The 27,005-nt window shown below is 43.6% G+C and overlaps 1 protein-coding gene across 2 annotated transcripts in view; it reads left to right on the top strand.

Moving 5' to 3' along the window:
• TWF2 (twinfilin actin binding protein 2) overlaps positions 1-14,699 on the top strand; it is a 77,847-nt gene extending 63,148 nt beyond the window's left edge. For both annotated transcript variants that reach the window (XM_053298379.1, XM_053298380.1), the window contains 4 exons: positions 7,372-7,497; positions 7,653-7,803; positions 8,321-8,442; positions 9,461-14,699. In XM_053298379.1, coding sequence (XP_053154354.1) covers positions 7,372-7,497; positions 7,653-7,803; positions 8,321-8,442; positions 9,461-9,628 — 567 coding nt within the window. In that variant the 3' untranslated portion in view covers positions 9,629-14,699. The remainder of the gene's footprint in view (positions 1-7,371; positions 7,498-7,652; positions 7,804-8,320; positions 8,443-9,460) is intronic.
• Positions 14,700-27,005: the final 12,306 nt, after the last annotated feature.

The following is a 27,005-nucleotide window of genomic DNA, read 5'->3' as shown; positions in this document are numbered from 1 at the left end:
TAGAGAGAACACTGTCTACTACCCTTGTTCATGTGGAGAACCATATGAACTCCAGTAGTTGACCTGTGGTTAGTACATAAAGCTATTGTTGCCCTGAGGGGGAAGGTAAAGATTTGCTAGAATATTTAGGTGTCTCAAACCTTTCCTTTGTAACCAAACACTTAGCATGGAGCTAACCTTGTTGCCATTTTTGTTCCCACTGCATATGCTCCAAGGATCTTCATTCCCTGGCCTCCAGCAGTGAGATGGTAGGCCCTACCTCCTCAGTCTGTTTGTCTTCACTTTTTTGTGCTAAATGCTCAAGAAACCTCCTTCACATTCATTTTATTATCCATTGTCCCCTACTTCACTTGAGGGAGATTAATTTGTTTGTAGATCTCTTTGTTCCTATTCTGTAATGGTTTTTATAAACCATTAAAATAATTGTTGCTTGCCTCCTGACTCTGAGGTATGCATAGCTAGCGTAGCATAGCAGCTAAGAGTGTGAGAAATCTCTGGTTCAAATGTCACTTCAATCATGATTTTTTTTAAAGCAAGCCACTGTTTTACAGTTTTAGCCCCTTCTCTCATCTACAATATGAGGATAATGATTACCTGCCTTACAGGGATGATGTAAGGATAACTTACACATAATGTAGGTGAAGCCCTTTGACCACTGTAAAGAGGATAGCAATGCTGAGAATTATCATCATTCCTTAAAATCAGGCTCTTTACAACAGATACTTGATCTGGGGAAGGGATCATTGGGAATATAAATGGAGCTTCTTTGTTTCTCACCATGATGTGCCCCCTTTGTGGCAAGAGGGAACATTTTTGAATGAGTGAAGTTATCTTTTTAGCATCTGTATTATGGGTGGAGTATCCCTTATCCGAACTGCTTGGGACTAGAAGTGTTCTGGATTTCGGACTTTTCCCGATTTTGGAATATTTGCATACTGTAATGAGATATCTTGGGCATGAGATCCAAGTCTAAACACGAAAGGTTATTGTACATTGTAATTTTTAAAAGGTTTTATTTAAAGTATAAAAACAAATAAGTATTGAATTCACGATAAATAGTTGTAGCTGTAAATGTAATGAAAACTAATTGTGAGAAAATTTTCAGTGTAGTAATGTTGCTGGTCATGTTAGACTCAAACATGGCATTTTAGGTAGAGATGAAATTCAGATTTCATGTGAAAATAATGTTTTGTACTTAATTAAAAAAAGCTTGATCTCTGCTTACAAAAGAAGATAAATGCAACACCAAATACCAGAACTACATATGGATTTTTTCTGGATTTTGGAGCATTTCAGATGTCCGGATTAGGGATACTCAACCTGTACTACCTTTGCATTTAAAGCATGTTCAAATAAGTCCTTTCTGTTCGGTTTCTTACAAAGCAATCCAATGCATGTTTAAGTCCTAATGGCTAACATGTTGTGCAAGGCAATGCTAGTACATCTAACCCACCAGGGCTGCTGAATGTGTGGAAGCCAGTGCTGGTGGGGATTGCAGGGATTGGTTTTAAGTAGTGTTGCACAACTACTTAAAACAGTGCACAAGCACTTCCACATCGCTACTTTCATTGGAAACAATAGAAGTAGGGCTGCGTAAGTGCCCATGTTCTATTTTAAATAGTTGTGCAACACTGCTGAAGCTTGCTTTCACATGCACAGCAGCCCTGATGGGTCAGAAATGCCAGAGTATAGAGGATAGAGTATAGACTGAGAGATGGTGGTTGGCCCACAGTCACTTAACGGGCTTCGTGCTGAGCGGAGATTTGAACCTGGGTCGCCCCAATCCTAGTATGACACCGTGACCACTACATTACACTGGTTCTCAGTGGATAATGCAGTAACTGCCCACAACTTTAATGGATTTCTAGTTGAAAGCATTTGGCTGCATTTTTGGCAGGTTTTTCAAACGTTGACTCTTCCAGCAGTCCGTAGGAAAAGCCTTTGTGTGCTTTCCATTGAAAAATGACTACATCCTCTTTGCACACAATATGAAACAAAGTCCTATAACAAAATTGAAACGCCTTTTGACAGCAATTCTGCACTCAGTTATGTGTACCTGGTCCCACTGAAACTAGCTGCAGTCCAACTAGGAATTGAATATTTATCTGAGTAGAAGGCATAGCAGAAATGAGTATCCAGAGTTAACTGATACTAGTGCTTGCCATAAGTCCTATTTAGAATTTACTTTGGATGTGTGTGCACATGACAGTACACATGTAATTGTTTGTGTGGATGACTGTACAGTACATGCATTCATTTAAAAAGAGAACCTGGGTACAGGACCCTCAAATGCAAGCTAGGAAGTGCACTACTGTACATACATTGAACATAATTTGTGGATAAGTGTATATGTGTACAGATCTGGGCACATATATTCTATGTGCACTGAACACAGCATGTGAATAGGGCTATGGTTAAACAGCCATTCTGTTCCTGTGCATGATTGACTTGTCAGTGATGTGCTAGACCAATTCTGTTCTGTTGAGGTGCTTAATAACCCTTATTGATTATTGGCACAGAACAGAATATATGAAAGCTTTCAGGTAACTCTTTTCTTGTTTCTGTCACAATGTGACTCCATTTTCCTGCATTCTGTGTGACAGATGGTAGTAGGCTGTTGCTGCTGCCCAACAGTGATTGACTCCCCTCACCTTGAGGAGGTAGGCCAATGCCTGCATTTTGCTTCCCATTCCCTCGGGGGGATTCTTTCTCTTCAGTCCCAGTTTGGTCACATCCTCCTTTACCTTCTCTCAAAGGAACCAATGCACAAAAATAATTGAACAAACCAGAGTTCAGCTCCTGTTTTATGCTGAGTGAACGTGGAGCCTATTTTCTAAACTGCCTTGAGAGAAATGTGAAGGATAAGTTACTTCATGGTTGATGTGAACTTTCAATAGAAAGAATCTGATTCCCTGCCTTCCCTTTGAAGTGAATTTGGTGTACTGTACTGGCAAGTTGGTTTGTGCTTAGAATAGTGTTTAATCAGGATCACCATTAGAAATCTTCATTGACTTAAGACTATTCCCTTTCATTTCCATGGTTTTCTCTGTGGAACGTTCCTTGTTGTCCTTGGTATAAATTGCTTAAATACTGTAGTAATAAATATGGCACAGATAGATTGATGTATTGAAACTTGGTCAGAGGAATTTAGAAATTTAAAGTTTTTAAACAAATACTTTAAGGAGTGTGTGTTTTTGAATTTGAAAATAAACAGGGCAACCTTTTCAACCAAAGAATCTGGAAATATTGGCCCCCAAGGGTCTTCAAGGACTGGGGGAGTCTTAAGGTACCTTGGACTGTTTAGAAATTAGACTTCAGTTGCTGTGTGTGCTTCCTGAGCTACAGTTTGTAGAATTTCTCAGCACTTAATTAGAGCTCTTTTATGACCACTCTGAGACTTATCAAGCTGGCAAAATCTCCACTTGTTGTGCATGCTCAGGCTCGGACCTCTCAGTGCTAAGGTAGCAGCCACCACAACTGTTTCAGCTACAGCACAGAGGAGAATCCTACCATGACTGACACAGGCATCCTATGCAGTAAGTTTTGGCAAGGCAAGAAGGGGCTGCTTGGGTTCCATCCAAAGACCTCCAGAGCCAGGTCCAGAGTTCTGGTCCTCTGACCTGCTTTGCGCAGGATGCTATAGTAACAACTATAATGCGATCCGCTTTCTGCACTTAAGCAGCTATGGGAGGAGAGAGAACAGTGGATGGATGCAGTTACAATATTGCCATACAAGGCTCCTTAGTGTAGATATAGAAGTTGAATCTGTGTTTTAAATTGTAAAACTTAACAAACATTAACACAGTAATATGTGCATCATTCCTACAGAGGGGAGAATAATGTGTATGGTTGGACATTATCATGAAAATTAGTTTTTCAGTTTGTTTTTAATAAAATCCATCTTTCCACATAGTGTTCCTTCTGTTGATCATCCCTACTAAGTAACATCACTTAATCTTTTTAAAATTATCTTCTACCTATTAGATCTTTATTCTATGCCTTATGACAAGCCAAATTTGGATGGAACTCTTGCTTTGATTAACAATACCAGAAAATCAACACTTAATAGCTAATCAACGCTGCTTCAGAGGTTTCAAATGCATAAACTTATGGGAAACTGCACTTATTTCTGATAACTAAAACAAGAAATAAAGATGCAATTTTTTCCATTCAGTGGAAAGTAATTTTTTCTGTCACTTGGTGAAAAGTAAACTCCAGTACTCACTCCATTATCAAGAGTGAAAGTGATATATTGATAGTTACTCAATGAAGCGTATGACCTATTTCTTGCTCCTGTGTAAAGCATGAAATTTAAAGTTAATGATTTTTCCCTTGATGATACTGTGGGAAGCCTTATAAGGCTATTTTCTACTATTCTTTATTTTCATTATTATTGGCGGGGGAGAGAATAATTTAATTGTGATTTATGGTATGTATAATGTTGCCAGAATTAGCTTGAAGATTCAGTTGTATTAGCCTTGTTAAAATGTTAAGCTCAAACATTATTACTATCATTAAGTACACCATTCTCTTTCCTATGAATCCCCCTCCCATAAACTCCTCTAATTAAAAAAGCTGAGGACATGTTTAGACGAATACAGTTGTTCTTATAAAGGTGGTGTTATTGGAACAACTTTGCTGTTTTTGTCTTGTCTCTGTTTGCTTCCTATATTAAGAGACCTACAGCCTGATTCTTTATTATTCAGGACGCTAAAGAATCAGGCCTTTGGGTCCTGCTACTAGCATGGAAGAATACTCAGTCCCCCAAGTTCAGCACTGTGACCAGGCTGTATCCCCTGCATTAGAGTAGCAGTAGCGGCAGCAGCAGTTGGCATTTCAGTGTCCCTTTTCAGTGGGAGGAGGAGCTGAGAGGATAGCACAACAGGGTCATACTGCGTCCTATTCTAGTGGGCAATCCTAACCATTCTTATTACGAAGCAAGCCACATTGAACTCAGTAATCGGTGATGGCCACTAGTTTAGATGGTTTTCATAAAAGAGAAAAGTTAGATAAATGTGTGGAGGATAGTTCTATCAGTTTGCTGAATTTGCTATTAGTTGCAATAACTAAATAGAACCTCGGTGTTTAGAGGTAGCATCCCTGTGATTACTAGATAGTGAGGACACATGATGGGATGCCCTGCTTGTGAACTTTCAAAAGCACCTAACTGGTGGAAACAGAATGTTAAACTAGATGGGGAAGATTTGGGGGGGGGTTTAATACAAGAAAGAAGGAAAAGCATGGATTTTACTTACCTGATCACATTGCATCTTCAGCAGATTTGACTCCATTGAAGTCAGTGGCTGAAATCTGGACTTGCTCTGTGCTGATGTGTCAAGCTTTTCCATTGTATGTGGGTGATTGGCAATCTACCCTTCCTTCTGCAGCCACCTACGCTGCAGAAAGCCACCTACGCCTGCTGAAATTATGTCCCTGAAGGTTGCCCAATCCTCAGGGACATAATTTTGGGAGGCGCAAGTGGCTGCAGAGAGAAGGGAGATAACTGAAAATCTCCCATCTTCCCTCACACGGTGGAAAACCTTGGCATGTTGGCACAGGGTTAGGCTGGATGTCAGCCAGTGAATGTTCTGCTGTTACCTCCATAGGGGTATGGGATGCACCAGCTGTACTCAACCTATCATACTAGAACTTTTGAAAGGAACTGATGGATGCTTTTGAAGTGTTCTTCATTTTTAAAAAATTGCTATATTAATAGTTTTGCTCTATTTTCTCCCATCATTATTGCAGAAATGGTTTTCCTATCTGTTAAACAAAGCTTTCATTTTTCATTTAACTGACCATAAGAGTAATATTTATTTGTTAAGCTCCTACCAAACTAGCTACTGTATAGCAGTTATTAAAAAGAACAAAGGGGGAGGCCTTGCCTAGAAATGTACAATCCCGTCCTGAAGACAATACAGAAAAGAGAGGGAGAATGCAGGAAGAGTAAAACTGAATTTGCAGTAGACCTTAAAGGCCAAGTTGAAGACAGATCATCCTGGAGAGAATCTATCTATGTGGTCATTAAGAGTCGACACTGACTTGATGGCACTTAATCAATCAATGTAGGGGTAATTGATCTGTGTTTGTGTTAAGCAGCTGCCTTCTATATACTACTGTGGCTAAAGGTTTGAGGATTACGGTTTAGCATTGAATAAACAATAGCGTACACGGCCTGTTGTTATAAGTGCACTTTACATCAACCTAGACATTTACAATCTCCGCCCCCCCCCCCCGCCCCCCCGCTCTCTTTATTCTTGATTATATGTGCATTGGTTTTCATTGCCAGGACTAAAAACAGTGGAAACTATATAAATGTCCAGATTGATGTACATCAAATAAGGTACATTTGAAATGAGAAAAGACCAAATTATAAATATATACTACTAGTTAGGCAACTTCATTGAACTTCAGAAACCAGAAGGATGTGACCCTTGACTGGAGTGATAGTCTCTTTGAAGAGCATCTGATGACCAGTTTGCCCAAACGCATCTTCCTCCGTAGGCTATCCTGTAGGAATGTGTACATTCCAGTGTCCATTCTTCTGATTGCCTGTTGCAGGCAGCAAGCATGTCAGAGCACATGGCTTCCTTTTTGACTTCAGGGTGCTTGTTGCTCAGTAATGGCATGTTGCAAGGATACATGTTAAGCCATGCCCTGGAGAAAACTGTGTGTGCCTGAGATGGAAATGTGTCTACAATCTCAGAAACGGCAGTTTGAAGTATTACTGTTCTGTGGGAGTCCATTTTCAAGGCAATCCTTGAGGTTCCATATCAAAGTCATATGGCTTTTTAGAGGTTCAGTGGATTATTCATGCAGTTTATTTTCTTCTTGTAAATCAGATAGAGTGAGGCCACTTTTTCAAGATGTCATTGTACTGAACAAAAAAGAGATGTTCTCATTTGGAATGCTCCAGGTCAAATGGCACATTTCATGCAACTGTGTATTTCTTTCCCTGATAGTTGTCTTGATGAGCTACCATTGGGAGAGGAAATGCTGCTTAATCCTTTCCCAGTCTGTCAACTCAAAGCCACCGCTCCCAAAGCTGCTTTCTCAACAGAAGATTTTTTTAAAACCACAGACTCCCATATGGGAGATTCTCTCTTTCTCCCATATGTGGGAAAACAGCCTAGTTTTGAATTGACAAACAGGTAGAGAGAAGACTGAGCAGCCTCTTCTATTACTGGTGACAGCCTCCAAGGCTGCTTTTCAGTTAAAAAGGGAGGAAGGGAGTATTTACCGTGTGAATACCCCACACACTAGTAGCATGGTTTGTATCCTGTTGTCATCTCCATCCCTCTCATCTTCCTTCCTCTCTTATTACCTTGGTTTCATCTCTATCCATTTTTCTTTTTGCTTTTCTGTTGCCAGGTCAAGACTGAAATCAGCGTAGAGAGCAAACACCAGACCCTCCAGGGACTGGCTTTTCCTTTGCAGCCGGAAGCACAGCAAGCCATTCAGTTACTAAAACAGAAGAAAATCAATTACATCCAGCTGGTAAGGAGCCACTGCTTGAAGCTTTCTCAGTGTGGTTTTTAAATGGCTCCTGCATTTCTGTGCAAGGCCAAAGAGCACACCTTTTGTGTCCCCACTGAGGATCCCAATCCAAATGTTGTCCTGAAGTGTGTTCTTTTCTGCCTCTGTTTAAACAGAAACTGGACCTGGAGAGAGAGACCATAGAGTTGGTTCACACGAATGCCACTGAGATAGCAGACCTGCCTAAACGAATTCCTCAGGATTCTGCCCGCTATCACTTCTTCCTGTATAAGCACTCTCATGAGGGAGATTATCTGGAATCAGTTGGTACGTTCTGGACAGACCTCCGGACTTGACAGCCTCCCCCACCCCACAAGTGTGTTTCTGTCTGTCTGTGCATGCGCATGTGTCTACCCTGAGAGGTACGCATGGGGATTTATTCTCTGTGTATTCAAGAATTCCTTCCAGTGTGCGTTTTCTTATCTATTAACATGGGAATCATGAACACACGCCTTTTAATTACTTTCTGCTGATACATTTTTGCTCAGGCAATTCCTCCAGTGTTAAAAGAAGCTTTATATACCTTTGTTCTAGTGCCCAAAGTGTGTGCAAAGGATTCTGGGATGTGGTAGATCACTGCTTTTGGAACCATATGGTTTGTGAACTGAAAGCCGTTTTAACCATAAGACTTTTGTTCAGTTTTTGTGTTCTGCAGACTCTGGGTGATTTGCCTTTGTTCTGTGACAAGCCTCTTGTGGCATGCGTGGCAATCACTCTCCATAGATTTGTGGAATTAATCTTGTTGAGGCCCAGGGATGGCTGACCCTCCTTCTCTTCCTTGCAGTGTTTATCTACTCCATGCCTGGCTACAAATGTAGCATCAAGGAGCGCATGCTGTACTCCAGCTGCAAGAGCCGACTGCTTGATTCAGTGGAGCAAGATTTCTGTCTAGAGATTGCAAAGAAGGTAAGATTGACTCCACTGTCCTTTGCGTTGGACTTGCAGAAGGAACTCTTGTTCCGCCAGACTGAAAGCTCTGAATGGTGTGAAAGGGTGGTCGGGCGGTAGTGGTGTGCACAAACTGGTCCGGAGGCCATGTTAGAGGCCTCCGAACCAGTTCGGAACCTGGCCGGTCCAGCGGTCCGGCACTGGGGGGGGATCTACCTTTAAGGGTGGGGGGTAGTACTTACCCCTCCCGCTGCTCTTCCCCCTCCCGCTGCTCTTCCCCCTCCGGCGCTGCAGTTAAAAGTGAAGTTTTGGGGACGGCAGCGTTCCTCCCTGCCGCCCCTGCCCCCGTCGTTGCCAAGAAGTAGAGTACAGTACCAACATGCATGCGTGTGCCGCAAAAGGCGTATGCATGCTGGTACTGTACTCTACTTCCCGGCAACGACGGGGGCAGGGGCGGCAGGGAGGAACGCTGCCGCCCCCAGAACTTCACTTTTAACTGCAGCGTCGGAGGGGGAAGAGCGGCGGGAGGGGTAAGTACTACCCCCCCGCCCTTAAAGGTAGACCCCACCCCCAGTGCCGGACCGCGCCTCTGTGGTTCCATGCACACCACTATTAGGCGGTAGCTGAGGGAACTTATTCCGGGGCAAAAAAGATGAGTTTCAGCAAGGAAGGTTCAAGAGAACAGTTCAAGTGTCCACGGGGTCTTACATCTTGCTGGAGATGCAAAGAAAGCATTTGGGAAAATCTTATTCAAGATTAATTCAAAACTGCATGGACAATCTGGAGAATAAGGAAAAGCTTGTAGTCTACAATGAGTTTCTTCTCATCTCTGAGGAGCTGAGATGGCTGAGAGAAGATCTGACTGGAAGCATCCTTGTAGACAGGGGGTAAAGAGTGGGTGGTTCTTGTGAAAGGAGGAGGGTGGTGGAGGTACCAATGTGCACCAGTATAGGGAAAGTGGTGGGTGTCGTAGTCGAGATTTCAGCATCTCACAGGATTATTTTGAGGAGTTCAGTTCCTCTTTTCTGTCCATCAGATTGAAATTGATGACGGAGGTGAGCTGACGGCAGAGTTCCTGTATGACGAGGTCCACCCCAAGCAGCATGCCTTCAAACAGGCCTTTGCCAAGCCCAAGGGTCCCGTGGGAAAACGAGGACAAAAGCGACTTATCAAAGGACCAGGCGAGAACGGCGAAGACAGCTAGATGCCAGTGCATAGGAGGATGGGTCAGGAAAGGGGCTGTGAATGTCTACCAGCCTCCAGAATTGCAGATCCAACCAAATCCATCTCTCTGCATCTGAGCCTGTCCACCAAACTCCAGAATCTTTCCCTCCACCTCTTTTTTTCAGAGTCATGTCCACCTTGGCTTCATTAGGGGGAGGGAGGGTAGGAACCTGAGGTCAGGGAGGAAGAGGGAGAACTGTGAGTGGTGTTTTCTCTTCCCTCTTGCTTTGTTATTGCATAAACCCTGGGAGGGGAGCCCCCCTCCCAATTGTTCTCATTTGAAATGACTCTTAAAGTGATGCTCCTGTTACTGCTTCACATTGTGACCTGGTTTACTTGGAACCTTCACGGCTCAAAGAATTTGTTCACTGCTTGTCTGAAAGAGCTGCTTATGTGCAAAGAGCAGTCCCCTGAAGTGAGCCCCAGTATGCCCTTGCTCTCATGAGTGCTGTGATTGTACTGCCACAAAACTCAGTCTTCAGAATTCCCCTACTCTTAACACCACCCCTTTCCAAGATACATAGGTTTGCATAGAAGTTGACTCTGTACTCATCTATGTTCTGTGAGTGATTTGAAGTTTGAGGACTATATTCCAGGGATTAACACTGCAGCGGGGCCTCCTCCCCCACCTCCTTCTGTTTTGTGTGGCTTCAGCCTGTGGATTTAGTGGGGAAAGTGCTTAGAGTTCAGTGGGGTTTACTTAAGGGCCAGAGTTATGTTGTTTGCATGAAGAGAAGTCTGCAGGCTTCCATGCAACCAAAGCAAAGACGGGGTTCCTGAGAGCTCCTCTCATTTCATCAGTGAATAGCTTTTGGCACCCAGTTCTGGGCTAGACCATGAAGCCTGGTTTGTGGCAAGAGGGTGATTTTTCCAACCCAAATTCATAGATGGGTACCACCACGAGGAGTTCTGTAACTCTCCGTTTGTGGCTGTCCATTGGCAACCACTTGGCTAACTGCTGTGCTCGTTCCCCACCATTTCTTGCCTCACTTTGATCACTCACTGCCTTATGTTACAAGATTACATTAGAAGAAAAAGCAAGGGCAATTTGAAGCTGGGAGTGGCAGCTCTTTGACCTGCTGTGTTCAGGGCTGCAGCAACTCGTGACTCCGTGTAGACCTCCAGTGTGCTTTACCGTGCATTGCCAACATGCCAGCATCTTACCCTCTATTGTCTTGCAGCCTAATGGTGCATTGACTTACTGAGATATTGCACTGACTTACTGAGATAGTGAGGCTTGAACTGCCTTCTCCCAAGCTAGATGGTTCCAAATGGTTCATCCAGTTTGGCTTTTGCTGAAAAGCCATCCAACCCTTCAGCCCAGTGATTGAGTGTTTGTCCTTCCCCCACAGCCCCAGGACACCACACTCAGCTCTCTCCCTCTCCCTCTTCCTCTCCCCCTTTGTTATATTCCAACACCATACAGACTTTCAGCTACAGTGCAAAATCACACTGATCTTTAGCTATATAATAGAGCTTTGCCAAGCGAAGGGAACATTGGCACTTTCACAGGCCACTGAACACTGATTGGGTTGTATTCTTCATGGAACGGACTTTGTCCATAGGGCTGTTTATTTCCCATCATAGATGTTTACCATGGCAGTAACACTCTGTAGATCCATGTAAACCAGGTGGAAGGAAGGGATGGCTGGTGCTGTGAGAATGTCACCCATGTGCAGGGGTGACTGGAGCAGCTCGTGGTAGGGCAACTGAGTTGCTTATGGGGTTGGAAGAGGTCTTCTCAACCTGCCTCTGAAGGCAAGAGGAACACTCCCAATTCGCAGAAGGCTCGAGCCAGGAATGTGACCTAGACTGGGGCTTCAGAACATCATTGTGGTAGATGTATCCATTCCATGGGGGAGGGAGGGGGCAGTGTCAAGGAATTTAATGTGCATGATTAAAATTCGCCTTCTGGCCCCAGGGGAGCTTCTTAGTGGTCTGTTTTGTATTTCATGCAAAAGAAACTCTTAATCCTTTTCTACAGAGCCAATCGTATGGTGTTAGCTTGATGGTTTCAGACTTTGATTTCTTCCTTGCCTTCTCTCACACCTCTTTCTTGTTTTTCAAGTCAGTATATTCTTTTGGAGTCTATAGAGGAGCCAGAGAATTTTAAGCATCAATGTTGCTGGAAAGGAAATACCCTGCGTTTGCTCTAGCTCACCCATCCCTGTGATGGAAGTAGCTGGAGCTTGGTCGAAAGGCAGGGCAGGTTTCTCCAAATTCAGAGCATTCTGCACTAGAGCAATTCCAAGTATCTGTTTTTAAACAAACCAAACAATAATTCATACAATCCTTGCAGAAAAGAAATCTCAATATTGGCTACCCACTCTTTTTGAGATGATGTGCTCACATTTTGCCATCTTGTGGGGTTTATTGGAAGGATTTGGAACACTGAAAACTTCTCCAGCATTGAGAACTTGCCCAGCAATACTTTTAGATGTGAGCAGGTCTGGTTTCCAGTATGAACCCATAAGAACACATTGATTAAGATCAAGGTATGGACCTAACCTAGCATGACCTGTTCAACTGACAGGGGCCAGGTTCAAATGGAGACAGTGAAATCTTCTACTGATCTTATTTTTGGTGGCCAAACCCCAATTGCCAATCCACATACTGGGACTTACATACAGGAGGAGCGTGTATTTTTCCAAGAAAGAGCTAATATCTGGATTTGGGCCCCTGTGACTTCTGTGATGGGGTTGGAATTTCCTTTCCCCTGGAGCTCTCCTAGACAGCAGGTTTCACCATGGATTTTCTGCGAGGCTTTACTGCGAGTCTGAAGTTGCCCCCAAAAACCCACTCCAAAAGTGGATTTTTAAAAGAACGCTGGATATAAATCTGGCTATACTCTTAACACGCAATGAAAAACTCAAATTGTGTGTGAAGTGCTCCCTGATAGCTCGCAAGGACTTCAGGGAAAATTTGGCCGATAGGTGAAGGCACACCTCCATTCTGGAGGAGATGCAAACTAAAAACCAGGTGTGGAAACCTTCCTGGCTCCTCTTCCTATATAGAACTATCATTGTTGATAACTTAAAGCTCTCTGTTTGGCATCTCTCTTTTTCTTGAGTAACACTGAGGCAGAAGTTCTGTGGAGAAGTCTACATTCTTGATTGGGTGTGTCACCCATGCATGAACCTAGTTCATCTGTGTTTTTAATGTGCTGCTGGCTGCTGCCACCCTCTTTGGGAATTTCACAGCCACTGTGAGATATAGCAAATAAGCAAAGGGTTTTGTTGAGGGGTTTTTCTCTATTCTGTTTTGAGGTAATGCATACTGGTGCCTCCATCATTCCATTCCCTCGGGAATGTGCAGACATCTATCTGTTCTTAAGAGTGTTTACCACAGGCCCAAGAGAAGGGCCAGTGAGAGGAGCATTTGCTGACTTGGGTGTGTTTTCCATTCTGAAGCTGGAAGAGAGCAATCGCCATGTCCTAGAGAACTTACTTCTTTGGGATTCCTGCCACCCACCCCCACCCCCACCACAGATGAAAAACAAGCATGTCATTTTTAAAATTATCCCTGGGGTGATCACTGTCATGTGCTTTTACTTCCACTCCCTGTAAGGTTTGCCTCATGTTAATTAATCCACCTGAAAGGATTTGGGTGGCTGGAGCAGCCAAGGCCCAATGTAGTATGTAGGCTGTCATCAGATTAGTTCAAATCCATCCTTTTGCTGTATTGATGCAGAACATTACCATGTAATGATGATGGTCCAATCAGTACCCTTGAAGATACGATCAGTTGTCATTTGAGGACCTATTGGAACTTCCATGAAGGAAAAGAGAAAACCACTACGTTGCATCTCAGTACTGCCCTCCTTGTCTCATCCTCTCCTTTTCAACAACCTAACACTAAGGGCTAAATCTGGCTCTTCTAAAGTAATTATAGAATTGCTGTTTCTCCATCCATTGGCACATCCCCTCCTCCCATCCACTAGGCAAATCATCCTTGGAGATAATAAGGAAAAGTCTCTTGTTCATGGCAGGTCACCTGGGTTTCAGGGCCTTCTGGAGGATCTTCCTACTACTACTACTGTTTTTCAACAGAAGTCTCCAAAGCAGTTTACCTGACCTAAGAATCCACCATGCAAGTTAAAGATCATAATTATTTGGGAGCTCAATAAATATCTACTGTTCCCTGCTCTCTACTCATCCAGGCTGCAGAATAGAAAGCTCCATGTTGTTGCCTTCCACATCTTACACCATTGTCATGTTTGCCAAGCCCTAGGAACACTTCAAAAACAAAACTAGAATGGAATGTTACTTGAAGCATCTGGGATGTCCTGTGTGTATAACTGGGAAGCTCCATGCATCCTTGCTTGAGAAAATTGCTCCCCATTCTAAAATATGTTCTGGATTAGTTAGCCTGGATCCACACAGACAAGTATCTAACAAATGAATATTGCCATTTCTCCATCCAGGAGCAAAATCACTAATGAGAACTACTTTATTAGGCCACCCCAGCTTTTCTAAATTATTATGACTGCCAGGGTCATTGTTGGAACACCCACCATACATCTTTATTCTGAACTTATTTTGATCTGGGCATGATCATTTTGATTGCTCATGCCTTGATACAGAGGACCAGGGGAAATTTCAAAGCAATTCCAGGAAGACTATTGATTCCTAAGTGGTTTTTGAAAGAGCCACATGTTTGTCGCATTTGAGACCTTAGTTGTACTGTAGAACAACAGTAGTGCACAAAATCATTGACAGCTGTAATACATTCATCACAGACGAGGATCTAGCAAATTGTAGATTCCTAGCTGTTATGTCAAAAAGACAGGGCTAGCTGACAAGATGGCAAAAATGTGGAGTCCCTCATATCTGTCATTGGGTTTAAAAGCAAGCCAGAAGCAACTATGACCTTATCTACACTTGCCATGCCTATGGTCTTACATGAGCACCAGAGTTGAAGAGACTAGGAGATGCACATTCCTGATTGGGCTGGATGATGATGTGGATTTGGAGATTATGAGGGAGGCAGGACACACTGTACTGAATGCTGTATTTTCTAAAAAATAAAAATATAAAGTATTTTTAAAGCAATGTGTTGCATGTTTCTTGTGTTCAGATGATGACAGCTGTTTTGACACTGTACTGGTCATTTTAAAAGCTCACTCTGCAAAGACCGCAACATAATGGAGAGCCAATAGTCTACAGAGCCTGGTCACGCCAGGGAAACACATTTTGCCGTGTCATAGTGGCTGATGAGAAATACTGCTGAGGCATGGCAAAACATCCCTCACCCACATGTCCAGCGGCTACAGTTGCTATCTCTCCACACTATTGCAGCTGCCACATGGTGAGTTTATTATAGGTGACCCTCCGATCTTTTCTGTTGGTTTTGACTGACTGGCACTTTGCAAGGCCATTCCAGTACAGATGTGTGCAGTTGTTACAACTGCATTACAAGCATCCTGACACCATATTAAAGTACCCATTGTAATCCAGTGTCATTTGATGAAGTCCCCCTCTGGGCTACAAGTAATATCCTGGCATCCTTTTAATCTAACCGCAGTACCTGTGGTAACTTGCTAGTGATTTTCTCTTTGTGGTCCTCAGTGTGCATCCCTACTTGCAGGAGATGTGTGATCTCCAAAGAGATAAAATCTGTGCTTTTCCCTGCACACACACCCCCACGCACACCTTGTTTCCTAACATAACCATTGATATGTTACCATTCATATGTAAGTGCAAAGTGTGACTTCTCCATTTTTTTGCATATTCTGTAACCTGCAACCATCACCCTTAGCCTGACTGGATGTGAATTGGTCATTCAAATGCCAATGGGGTCACCAAACCAAGCTACAGAACTATAGTGAACTTGAGTGTTCAGGAGAAAGCCGACAATGAATGGGGCATGGAGAGACCAGTTGCTAAAGAAAGAAATTACAAAGCATTTTCATGGAAAGATTCCAGATTCTTACATCTACAGTAGAAGCAGGCCTTTCCTTTGGATGGGGTGGGTGGGGCAATTGCCCCAGTCCCACACTCTCCTGGGTCCCACAGCCAGGCCCAACAAACCCCATACTCCGACCTGGATATGGGACTGAAACTGCCTTGGTCACCCTAGTGGATAACCTACACCGGGAGATAGGCAGAGGGAGTGTGACTCTGATTCTCCTGGACCTCTCAGTGGCTTTCAGTACCATCAACCATGGTATCCTTTTGGTATGTCTCTCCGGGTTGGAACTTGGGGGCACAGTTATACGGTGGCTCCGCTCCTATCTGGAGGGTCATACTCAGAAGGTGGTGCTGGAGGATGTCTGCTCCACCCCTTGGCCTTTGGCCTATGGGATGCCACAGAGATCTATTCTGTCCCCCATGTTGCTTAACATTTACATGAAACCCCTGGGAGAGATGGCTCTGATACCATCAATATGGTGATGACACCCAACTCTACCTATCTTTTAAGCCAGCAGACACCAGGGAGGCAGTGGATGCTCTGAACCGGGACTTGGAGGCTGTTATGGACTGGATGGGGACAAACAAGCTGAAAAGTAATCCAGATAAGATGGAAGTGTTCTGGGTTAGTAGAACTGATCATCTGAGTAGTGAGGTAAATCTGGTCTTGGATAGGGTCACACGCCCTCTGAAAGACACAGTCCACAGCTTGGGGGTGCTTCTGGAACCTGACATTGTCCTTGGAGGCGCAGGTGGCGGTGGTGTGCAGAAGCACCTTTTACCAACTATGGCTGGTATGCCAGCTGCGACCCTGCTTGGAAAAGTCGGACCTGACCTGACTCAAGTATTGGTAACATCCAGTATGGACTACTGCAATGCACTCTATGTGGGACTGCCCGGAAAGACTGTTCAAAAGCCTCAGCTGGTCCAGAATGCTGCTGCAAGGATGTTTGTGGGCACAAGTCGCTTCATGAGTATCACACCCATCCTGTGGCAGCTTCATTGATTACCAGTCCGCTTCCGGGCTAGATTCAATGTGATGGTCTTTACCTTTACAGCTTTACACAGCTTGGGGCCGGGGTATCTGCCGGGTCGCATTTGCCCATATGAACCTGCCAGGGCCCTCCATTCATCATCTCAGGCCCTGCTCATGGCCCCACCACTAACAGAGATCCGGTTGACAGGGACTAGAGACAGGGCCTTTTCGGTTGTAGCCCCTTGGCTTTGGTACGCCCTCCCTGAAGAGCTCCACCATGCTCCCTCCCTCAGTGTTTTTAAAAAACAACTAAAACACATAAGGCTTTTAAATGTCCCTTCTGTGGTTATATCTGGTAGGCTCTTTAGTTTTTAGTTTCTCTAATTATCAATTTTTAGCTTTTTAACCTGACTTTTAACTTGTTTACTTAATTTGGTTAATTTTATTGTATATTGCATCTATTGAGCAGTAGTGTACTGGAGGGATGGGGTATAAATATTTATAATAATAATAATAATACCCCCAGTGAGGCACTACCTTGGCGTGGATGTGGAGCTTGTGTGCTCTGATGAAGGTGAGAGCTACGCCAGAGGTCCAACCATACTGGACAGGTCTCACCAGAGGAGCCAGACAAAGAGTGCCTCTCCCATCAACAATATGGTGAGACGTAACTTTAATAAATCTATACCGGATCGGTCATCGCCCGGGTCAACAAGGACCGTGCCAGATGCTATAGTCCCTGGACATCTGGTGGCAAGTGGGCAACAGGACTCAGGATCTTCAGTTGAGCAACCAGGGCTGGAGAAAGCAAAGTTACTGGAAGAAACGTCGCTTAACCAAAAAAAATATACGAAAAATGCCAACAAGGAAATGATGATCAGTGTCAAAGAAGATTAGCAGATATGAAGCCAGAATTACACAACACAGGCAGAATCTCCAATTGCAGTCGAATCAGAGACGTTTCTACCAAAGCATAGAAGGAGAAACTGCAAGAAACCTAGAAACACCAAATAAAGAAGAAACAGTGCAATTCTGGGGGAAATTATGGGACAATCCAATAGATTATAATAAAAAAGCAGGCTGGATGAAAGAGGTCAAAAAATGTAACCAACAAATGCAAGATCTAATAATAACACCAGAATTAATAAGTGAAAGAGCAAAGAAAATTAAAAATTGGACTGTGCCAGGTGACGATGAACTGCATGGCTTTTGGCTTAAACACCTAACAAGCCTTCATAAACAACTATCAAAACAGTTCAATCACATTATGCAAGGCGGTGATATTGAACAATGGCTAACAACTGGGAAAACTCATCTCATCATGAAAGACCCAGTAAAAGGTGCAGTTCCAAGTAATTATAGACCGATAACCTGCCTGCCAACCATGTTCAAATTATTAACTGGAATAATAGCAGATGAAGTGATGCAACACTTATTAACTAACAAACAGCTTCCAGTTGAACAGAAAGGAAATTGCCCGAACACCAGAGGCACAAAAGACCAGCTGCTGATTGATAAAATGATTTTAGAAAATTGCAAGAGAAGAAAAACCAATCTAAGTGTTGCATGGATTGACTACAAGAAAGCCTTCGATTCATTGCCTCACACATGGATACTAAAATGTTTAGAAACAACTGGTGTCAGCAAAAACATTCAGATATTTATTAAAAAAGCAATGAGCAGGTGGAGGTCACAGTTAACAATCAATGGCGAGGCACTTGGACAGGTTAACATTAGAAGAGGCATTTTCCAAGGGGACTCACTATCCCCTCTGTTGTTTGTAATCGCCATGACCCCACTTTCACAAATACTAAACAAAACAGGCCTCAGATACCAAACATCTAAAACATCAAGTCAAATCAACCATCTGCTGTACATGGATGATCTGAAGTTGTATGGAAAGTCCCAGTCAGAAATCGAATCACTGCTAAACACTGTCCGTATATTCAGTAGCGATATAGCAATGGAGTTTGGACTAGACAAGTGTGCTGCATTAATAATGAACCAAGGGAAAATAACAAAAACAGAAGGAATAGAACTGCCCAATGGAAGCAAGATCAAGAATCTGGAAGAGAAAGAACCTTACAAATACTTGGGCATTCTCCAGGCTGATAACATTGCACACACTGAAGACAAAAGCAAAATTGGAAGTGAATACATCAGGAGAGTTAGAAAAATCCTCAAGTCCAAACTCAATGGCGGGAACACCATACAAGCCATAAACACCTGGGCTATACCTGTTATCAGATACATTGCAGGAATAATAGACTGGACCCAGGCAGAGCTAGAGACGCTAGATCGTAAGACCAGGAAAATCATGACCATCAATCATGCTCTGCACCCCCGCAGTGATGTAGATAGGCTCTACCTCCCTCGCAGCTCAGGTGGAAGAGGAATGCTGCAAGTCCATCAAACAGTAGAGGAGGAGAAAAGAGGCTTTGAAGAATATATCAAGGACAGTGAAGAAGATGCACTTCAAACGGTCAATAACGAGAAATTATTCAACACCAATGAAACAAAGCAGGCCTACAAGAAAGAACAAGTCAAGAACCAAGCAGAAAAATGGAGAAATAAGCCCCTGCATGGTCAATATTTGCACAGTATAAGTGGAAAATCAGTCATCAGCAAGTCCTGGCAATGGCTTAAGAATGGCAACTTGAAGAAAGAAACAGAGGGTTTAATACTGGCTGCACAAGAACAGGCACTAAGAACAAATGCAATAAGAGCAAAAGTCGAGAAATCAACCACAAACAGCAAGTGCCGCCTTTGTAAAGAAGCAGATGAAACAGTGGACCACTGTTGTAAGAAGATCGCACAGACTGACTACAAACAAAGGCATGACAAGGTAGCAGGGATGATACACTGGAACATCTGCAAAAAATACAAGCTACCTGTAGCCAAAAATTGGTCGACCATCAAATTGAAAAAGTTGAAGAAAATGAAGATGTAAAAATATTATGGGACTTCCAACTACAAACAGACAAACATCTGCCACACAATACACCAGACATAACTGTAGTCGAGAAGAAAGGAAAACAAGTTAAAATAATCGACATAGCAATACCAGGGGATAGCAGAATAGAAGAAAAAGAAATAGAAAAAATCACAAAATACAAAGATCTACAAATTGAAATTGAAAGGCTGTGGCAGAAAAAGACCCAAATAATCCCAGTGGTAATTGGCGCCCTGGGTGCAGTTCCAAAAGACCATGAAGAGCACCTCAACACCATAGGGGCCACAGAAATCACCACCAGCCAATTACAAAAAGCAGCTTTACTGGGAACAGCCTATATTCTGCGGCGATATCTATAACAACAACAACACTGACAATAAAATTCTGGCATCCCAGGTCCTTAGGAAGGACTCGATGTCTGGATAAAACAAACCAGTCAATAACACCTGTCTGACTGTGTAAACAAGAAATAATAATAAATAATTAATAATACTCCCCATCAGCTGCTACTCCTTGCTCCCCTCCCTGTTCAGTATCCAACACAGCTCATTTAGTATCTAGCTCATGTGGCACTGCAAAGTTTGCTTCCTTGCAGGAATGAGGCTAACTTCCCAGCACCACATGAGCTGGATACTAAATGGGAGGCCCATATGTGCTCTGCATCAGGGTGTGCACACATCTCTCATATAGTATCCAGCTTGCATGGAGCCAGTAGCCTCTCCACGCGGGAGGAGAGAGGTGAACTTCCCAGTACCCCGTGTGCTGGATACGAAATGAGAGGCCTGCGTGCACCCTGATTAGGCATCAGAGCACACACGCACCTCTCATTAAGGAGCCATCTCGCTCAGCACTGGCAGGTTGGGTCACCGCTCTCCTGGCTGGAATGAGGAGGGAGACAATTTAACTCTTTAGTGCTGCACTACTGGATACTCAGTGGGGCGGGAGGGGTGAGGAGCGGCAGCAGAGTAGGAGTGTGGCTGAGGCGGAGTGCCCAATGCCCCCAGCCCTGCACCCTCCTAGGAAAAGCCCTGAGTAGAAGCACTTGTTTCAGAAATATGCTCTGGCTTCTGAAAAACTAATGTGAAGGTAAGTGGTGCTGGCTTTCTAAATTGCACTGGAACTCAAAGGTGAGTTTTGTCGATAAAACTTGTGGGGGCTGAGGAAAGGTAGCACTTATTCTCCATCAGGTTGTAACATGCAGACAATTTTGTTCCATGTACAAGCTTGAAACTATAACCCCTCGTCTCCTTCCTGTATGGAGAACAAAGCTTGCGAAAGATTCATTTATGCAAAGTATTTGGCTGAATTTCAAAAATCCTCATGTTGACAACGCTATTCCTTTAGCATCCAGGTGCATCCTTTGAACCACTACAGTTCAGGCACAATAAGATAGATGGCAAGTGGAGCACTGTTGCTTTGTGCTCGGAAGAATAGCACAATACCTCTCTGTCATGCTGTGTAGATGAGTTGGTGGTCATCATATATGCTCAAGGCTGAGGATAACTTGACTGTTGGCTTATGGGTAACAGAGAAGGGTTAATAAGTTAGCAAGAGCAAAAAGAGAATGAATATTCTAGTTAAATGTGCACACTTCACCCAAGGGTACCCAATGATAGATGAAACTTGACATTTTGATGATTCCCCCTTGCTGGGGAATCTTGAGGCTACATTCCTCTGTTTGGTGGATGGACTCTGTATTTTTGTAATGGGCATGTTTAATTCATAAGCTGGAAGGTGAGGATGGAATTTGCTCTCTCTTAGCCAAACTTGTGTATTCCCCCAGGATCTATGTTTTTAAAACACCAGGATTTAATAGGAAGTCAGAGTTGCTATGTCCATGATGGGAATAGGATCTGGATTCCATTTTAGTGCATACACAAATGGTTCCATTCTGAATTTCTCTCTACATTTAGCACAAACGAAACACCTACAGGGGCCTGGAAAGTTCAGCAGTCCCTAACTGTGACCAGCTAGTTCTGGGCATGAATTTGTGTAGATCAGTCTTTACCTTGTCTGTCTGTCTATGTTAATCAATCAATCGTCTTTATTATGGTCCAAGGCCAGCATAAGATAGTGTGAGGCAGTAATTAAGTGGAGTACATACATTAGGATAGGGCAGATTATGACGCAATAAAACTATATTACATTGAAATTACTACATTAAAATTATTGCATTAACATTAAAGCTACTACCACAGCTCAGCTTAAATACAGTAAAATGCATTAAAACAGGGAGAGAACAGAGGCAAAAGTATGAGTATTCAAAGTTGTATGCATCTGTCTATGAAAGGACAAAACGTAAAATATTTAAATTACAGGAAGGGGTGATTAAAATATGTAGGACACAATAACTAGCTGAGAGCGAAGCAGGCAAGTAAAATAGACAGTGGCTAAAATCAGTACAAGACTAATACATAGTTATGGACTGGCAGTCAGGGCCTGGCGGATCTTGTATGGTGCCGCACAAAACTTGACAGTGTTATACGTGAAGGCCTGATCTTCATGACTAGGGCAGCCAGGGTACTTGAGGAGCAGTGGAAGTATACGCTTGTCACGACTGTCCTTATTAAAGGGGCAAGAGAGGAGTACATGCTCTGTGGTTTCTACCTCCCCAGTGTCACAGGGGCAAAGTCTTTCCATGACTGGTAGCTTTCTGTATTTGCCTTCCAGAACTGCGGAGGGAAGGGCATGACAACAGGCAAGAGAGAAGGCCCTTCTGTGGCTTGGGATTTCCAGCTGTGTCAACTATGCAGCAGGGGAGACAGTGAATCTAAGTCTTTCTGAGGACAGGAAGCCTGGAGCCCTGCCGAGGTCAGCCCAGCACTCAGTGTCCAAAATCCTCTGTTTGATGGCCATTTTTGTCTTGTCACATCCCATAGCAAGTAGGAGGGGCAGGAAAAAACCCAGTTGCACCACTTTATTCCAGACTGCTTGTTTCCAGGAGGATTGGAAATTGTCCTGTAGGGTCAGAGGGGCCAAGCCCCGAAGGCTGAGAGCACGTTTGAGCCAGTGGTTGAGAACGGTCATCCACACCCTGGCCTCAACTTTTATCATACTAGATTCCAGGTGTAGAATAGCATCGGAGACACAGCAAGGCACTTGTAGGGTCGCTCTTAGGAATTCAGACTGGACACGTTCTAGTGAGGCAAGATTGGAGCGTGGTCCCAGGTGGGTACCATAAGAGTAGTTGATCCAACAGCTTGGCCTCAAATAGTTTAAGCGCTGCTGGTACATAATGGCCACCTCTAGTCCATAAGAACTTCAGAATGGCAATGGAGCTTCTCTGTTCACTGAGGATGATGTGATCACAATGGGCCTTGCTTGTGCCAGGGGCATGAAGGACCACCCCCAGGTATGTGAAGGAAGCAACTTGCTCAGTTCTGTGGCCATCAATACTCTAGTGGCAGATCCTGGGTTTTCTAGCTAGCTAGCATATTTTTATCTCGCCCCAAACTTACATCTCTTAAGGTTTTTTGGTAATTAATTTCAAGTTGTTCACTCTTGCAGAACTGCACTAATGTCACCAACACCCTTCTCAGGCCTATAGGGGTCCTCGAGAGAATTGCCACATCATCGGCATATAGTAGGGTGGAAATGCTTCTTTCAGCCAGCTTGGGGGGATGGAAATTTGGGTTGTTAAGATGGCTCACCGTGGCATTGATATAAAAGTTTGAAGAGAGACGGGGCCAGGATACATCCTTGTTTGACTCCCTTTTGAGTCGGGATATGGTTGGTAAGGTGTCCTTGAGGGCTCCACCTCACCCTCTGTCTATGTCTATCTGCATGGTATTCTGGCACTTTAGGATGTGGGAGGGAGGGCACTGGCTCATTCAAGGTGTACAGTTCAACCTACATTTACCCACACCATTGCAAAACTGCAAGGTAACAATATATGAAATGTGACCAATTGTGCTCATGGTGAAGCTGTCACACAACTCCTTTGCAAAGGCTACAACTCAACCCAGATATATCCAACCTGCATTCTTCTCACCACACCAGTTGGGCCATGTGAACTGGCAGTCATCAAATGACAATTCTTTAATGTGTCTCTCTTAGGGCTCAGTTATGGCTTTCTTTTCCAACACACCACTGTGGGATGAAGAGTACAGAATAAGAGTAGTGCAGTGGCTTATTTTCTGGTGTGACTACCTGAGTTCTCCAGTGCATACACCTGCAATGGGGGGTGGGGTGGGGTGGGGCGGATCCTGCTCCCACATATAAGAAAACATGTGCTTTTCCCCACTAGGATGTTTATTTTCTTGTTAACCTTTTGGTTCATGCGCTTCAGGCATGCTTGCTGTGTCTGATGCTATTTACTTTAGCCTCCTAACATGTAAAGTGTGAAGGACCAGCGTATGTCTACAGCCAATTGGAGACATGTGGTGGTTATGTGCCAGGGAGCTGTGGGTTAGTCGTGACTCTGGACACTGAGGATGCCCAGCATGTATCCCTGCACCCCTTTCCATCACCCTCTACTGTGTTTAGTGTAGATCTTGGTGAGTATATATGCAGCCAAGGTACGGGGTGGTGCATCAAGAATTACTTTAATCAACTTCAGCTGATACTGGTGTTCAGTCCTGAGATCAAAAGTCACTGTATTCCTGAAGCCAAACTTCTCCCTAAGTCCTTGCAACAGCCAGCCTGTTGACAGGGATACAAGCTTAGGGCTGAGAAATGTGCAAGGAGCAAGCTGGAGCAAAGGAAGGAATGCAGTCATAAAAAGAGAAATGGTGTGTGGGGGGGCAGCAAAGTGTAATGCAAGATCAATATAATAATGACTTTAAATTTACCAGTGTGTATAATCAGGTACCTCCCCACAACTCCAGGGGAGGGCCGGAAATGCAGGAATGTGATTGTCAGTGCAGAGAAATAGCAGGCCCAGGGGGCTTGTGTGCAGATGAGTCCCACTTCCGCCGCCCCCCACCTCCTGCCCAATGGATTAGAATGTGTTTTCTGTAGATGTCCAGTGCCTGTTGCTGTGGTGGTGTCTGGCTGCCCTTGAGGTTGCAAGTTTCCTTTGCTGGCAAGCCCTGAGCCTTTAACAGTGGTGTCACAGCCTCAGGCAGATAGTCAACCAGTTATTTTGTCTAGTCAGTATTGGGGGAAATTTTACCTCTTAGATTTCTACCTGTTGGCAGCAGAGTTCATTTTGGTTGGGGTCTCTGATTTTGATCTAGGGATTGAACTCCAGTATCGGCTGAGGCTGATTAGAGTTGTACTTTATGCACCCAGTGCGCTTGCTGTGTGTACTCGCTGGTATTTACAACACTAGACACAGGAGAGTGTGTCTGTCAGCAAAATGATGGCAACCTCAGGGAAGGTGTATTCCTCCTGGGTTCTCGGTGTGCTTAAATTGGATTAGCTAAAGGAACTGATAATCTCTGAAAACCATAAATTGTTTTTTTGACACCGCTCAACATTGCTAGCTTGTTTTTGAGAATAACCTTGAGCTATGTTAGTTGGTGTAGCTGAATTTGTCAAACCGCCCTGAGCCATTTCAGAAGGGCAGTATAAAACCGAATAAACAAACAAACAAACAAACTTAGAACCTAGAAGCATAGAAAAGACAAAGAAGCCTGTTGAAGCTTGTGGAGTGTGGAATGTCTTCCTTGCAACTAAATATGCATAGGATCAGATTGCACATGTCTGATTTATGTTTTTTTTTTTAAATAATAATCAGGAAATGTACCAGTTTCCTCAGTGTCTCTGGGAATTTGCATGTAATAACCCAGTGTAAGCTACTTAAACTGTTATAGAACTTGAACACCCATGAAACGAACTGGTTTTAATTGCAAAATATACCTCAGTCATTGGAGAACAAAGTGGCTCCTAGGTTACAGAAGCTGACTATCTCTGAATTATAGAAGGTGCTGGAATTGTCTTCCACAGAGTATCAGGCAGAACCTCTGCTTAGTTTGTAATCTTCCTGGACTCCCCTCCCTCCATCTCCATCACCCCTTTATTTGGAGTACCAACTCTGTCTGCCCTATGCCAGCCATGCAATACATTTCCCCTCAGTTTTTGCTGGCGCCTGGCACATTCCTGAATTTTGTCAAACCTGTAAGCACAGGAATTCTCAAACTGGGGTCCCTAGATATTGTGGAACTGCAACTCCTACACTCAGCCCCAGTGGCCAAAGGTGAGAGTTGAATGGTTCAACGTCATCTGTGGACCACAGTTTGAGATCCACTGGCATAACACATCATGCCAATATGGAATGTGGAATGCACTCCCGGCAGAAATCCATAATCTGAGTTCATTATTGGCCTTCAGGAGAGCCCTTAAAACCTATCGTTTAGCCTGGCCTTCCAGAGTTTTTAAACTGTAAATGTTTGGCTTGGTTTTCCAGGGTATTTAAAAAACTGTTTTAAATGTTTTAATTAATTGGTTTTATATTGTTTTTATAGTTTCTGATTTTTAATTAATTGGTTTTAGTTTTTATTATAATGTAAACTGCCCTGAGCCTTTTTTGGAAGGGTGGTATAAGAATCAACTATAAATAAATAAATAAATGTAGCAGCAGGAGCTATGTCAACACTAAATGAATTAATACTGAAAATTACATGGTATGTTACTGACAAGAAGATTATTCTAAGTTTTTTGGGGAGGCATTTTAACATTAGTCACCCAAATGATTCACAGGTCATCTTTCCAAACCCTGTTTGTTCTGGTGGGAGTAGGGAAGAGACACTCAGCCATTGCAACTGTCCCATTCATGTAAATAATATGGCTTTCTGCATGATTAAACAATGTAAGACACAAAATTTCCCTGCAGCTTTCTGCTTCCCTTCCAGCCCACTGGAATAACTTTTGGTGAAGTCAATTAAATTCATTTCTTTGTCATGACACATGAAACATTTTGCTTGCACCTGCTCTCTAATTTTGGAATAGCAGACTTCAGGTGACACAGGTAAACCCACCATGTCCTTCCTCAAAGCCATCACTACCTACTTCAGGCCAGGGGTTAAAACTAAATGATGAGGTTTCTCTACCCCTACATTTCTGACAAATCATGATAGTTCTAATTAACCTCTGAAGAGAAGCAAACTTGGGCTGTGGTTTCCAAAGTCCAAGGGTTTTTACTACTGCTGCTACTACTACTCCACCTGCTGCTGCTCCTCAAGCAACAAGTACAGTTACAACCAAAACAAAAGGGAGAGGGGTGGTAGAAGGTTTCTGCTTAATCCTCCCACTAACCCACATCCTTCCACTATGCAGGCCCATGCAGTGTTGTACAAAGAGAGTGGAGGAGCTCATCCTCATCTGCAACCGAACTGCATAACTGGTCCTGCCACAAGTGGAGCAGGAGGACCAGCCACTGTTTCTGTGCCAGGGCTGAATGAATCCCATTCAAGAGTGCCAGTTATATGTTTGTGCTGGTACTTGAACTCGGGAGTCCAGCTTTCAGAGTTCATGTGCTGAGCTCATAAATGGCTCTGCTCTGTGTTCCAAGTCCCCCTCCCTGACATCTGAAGTATGGCAGATGGTCACATGAGACAGTGGTGCCCATAATCTAGAA

This window comes from Hemicordylus capensis, chromosome 2 (genome assembly GCF_027244095.1).
Source record: "Hemicordylus capensis ecotype Gifberg chromosome 2, rHemCap1.1.pri, whole genome shotgun sequence".
In the NCBI taxonomy this organism is placed as follows: domain Eukaryota; kingdom Metazoa; phylum Chordata; class Lepidosauria; order Squamata; family Cordylidae; genus Hemicordylus; species Hemicordylus capensis.
The sequence above is the reverse complement of the archived record's forward strand: the minus strand, read 5'-3'. Positions and strand labels throughout refer to the sequence as shown.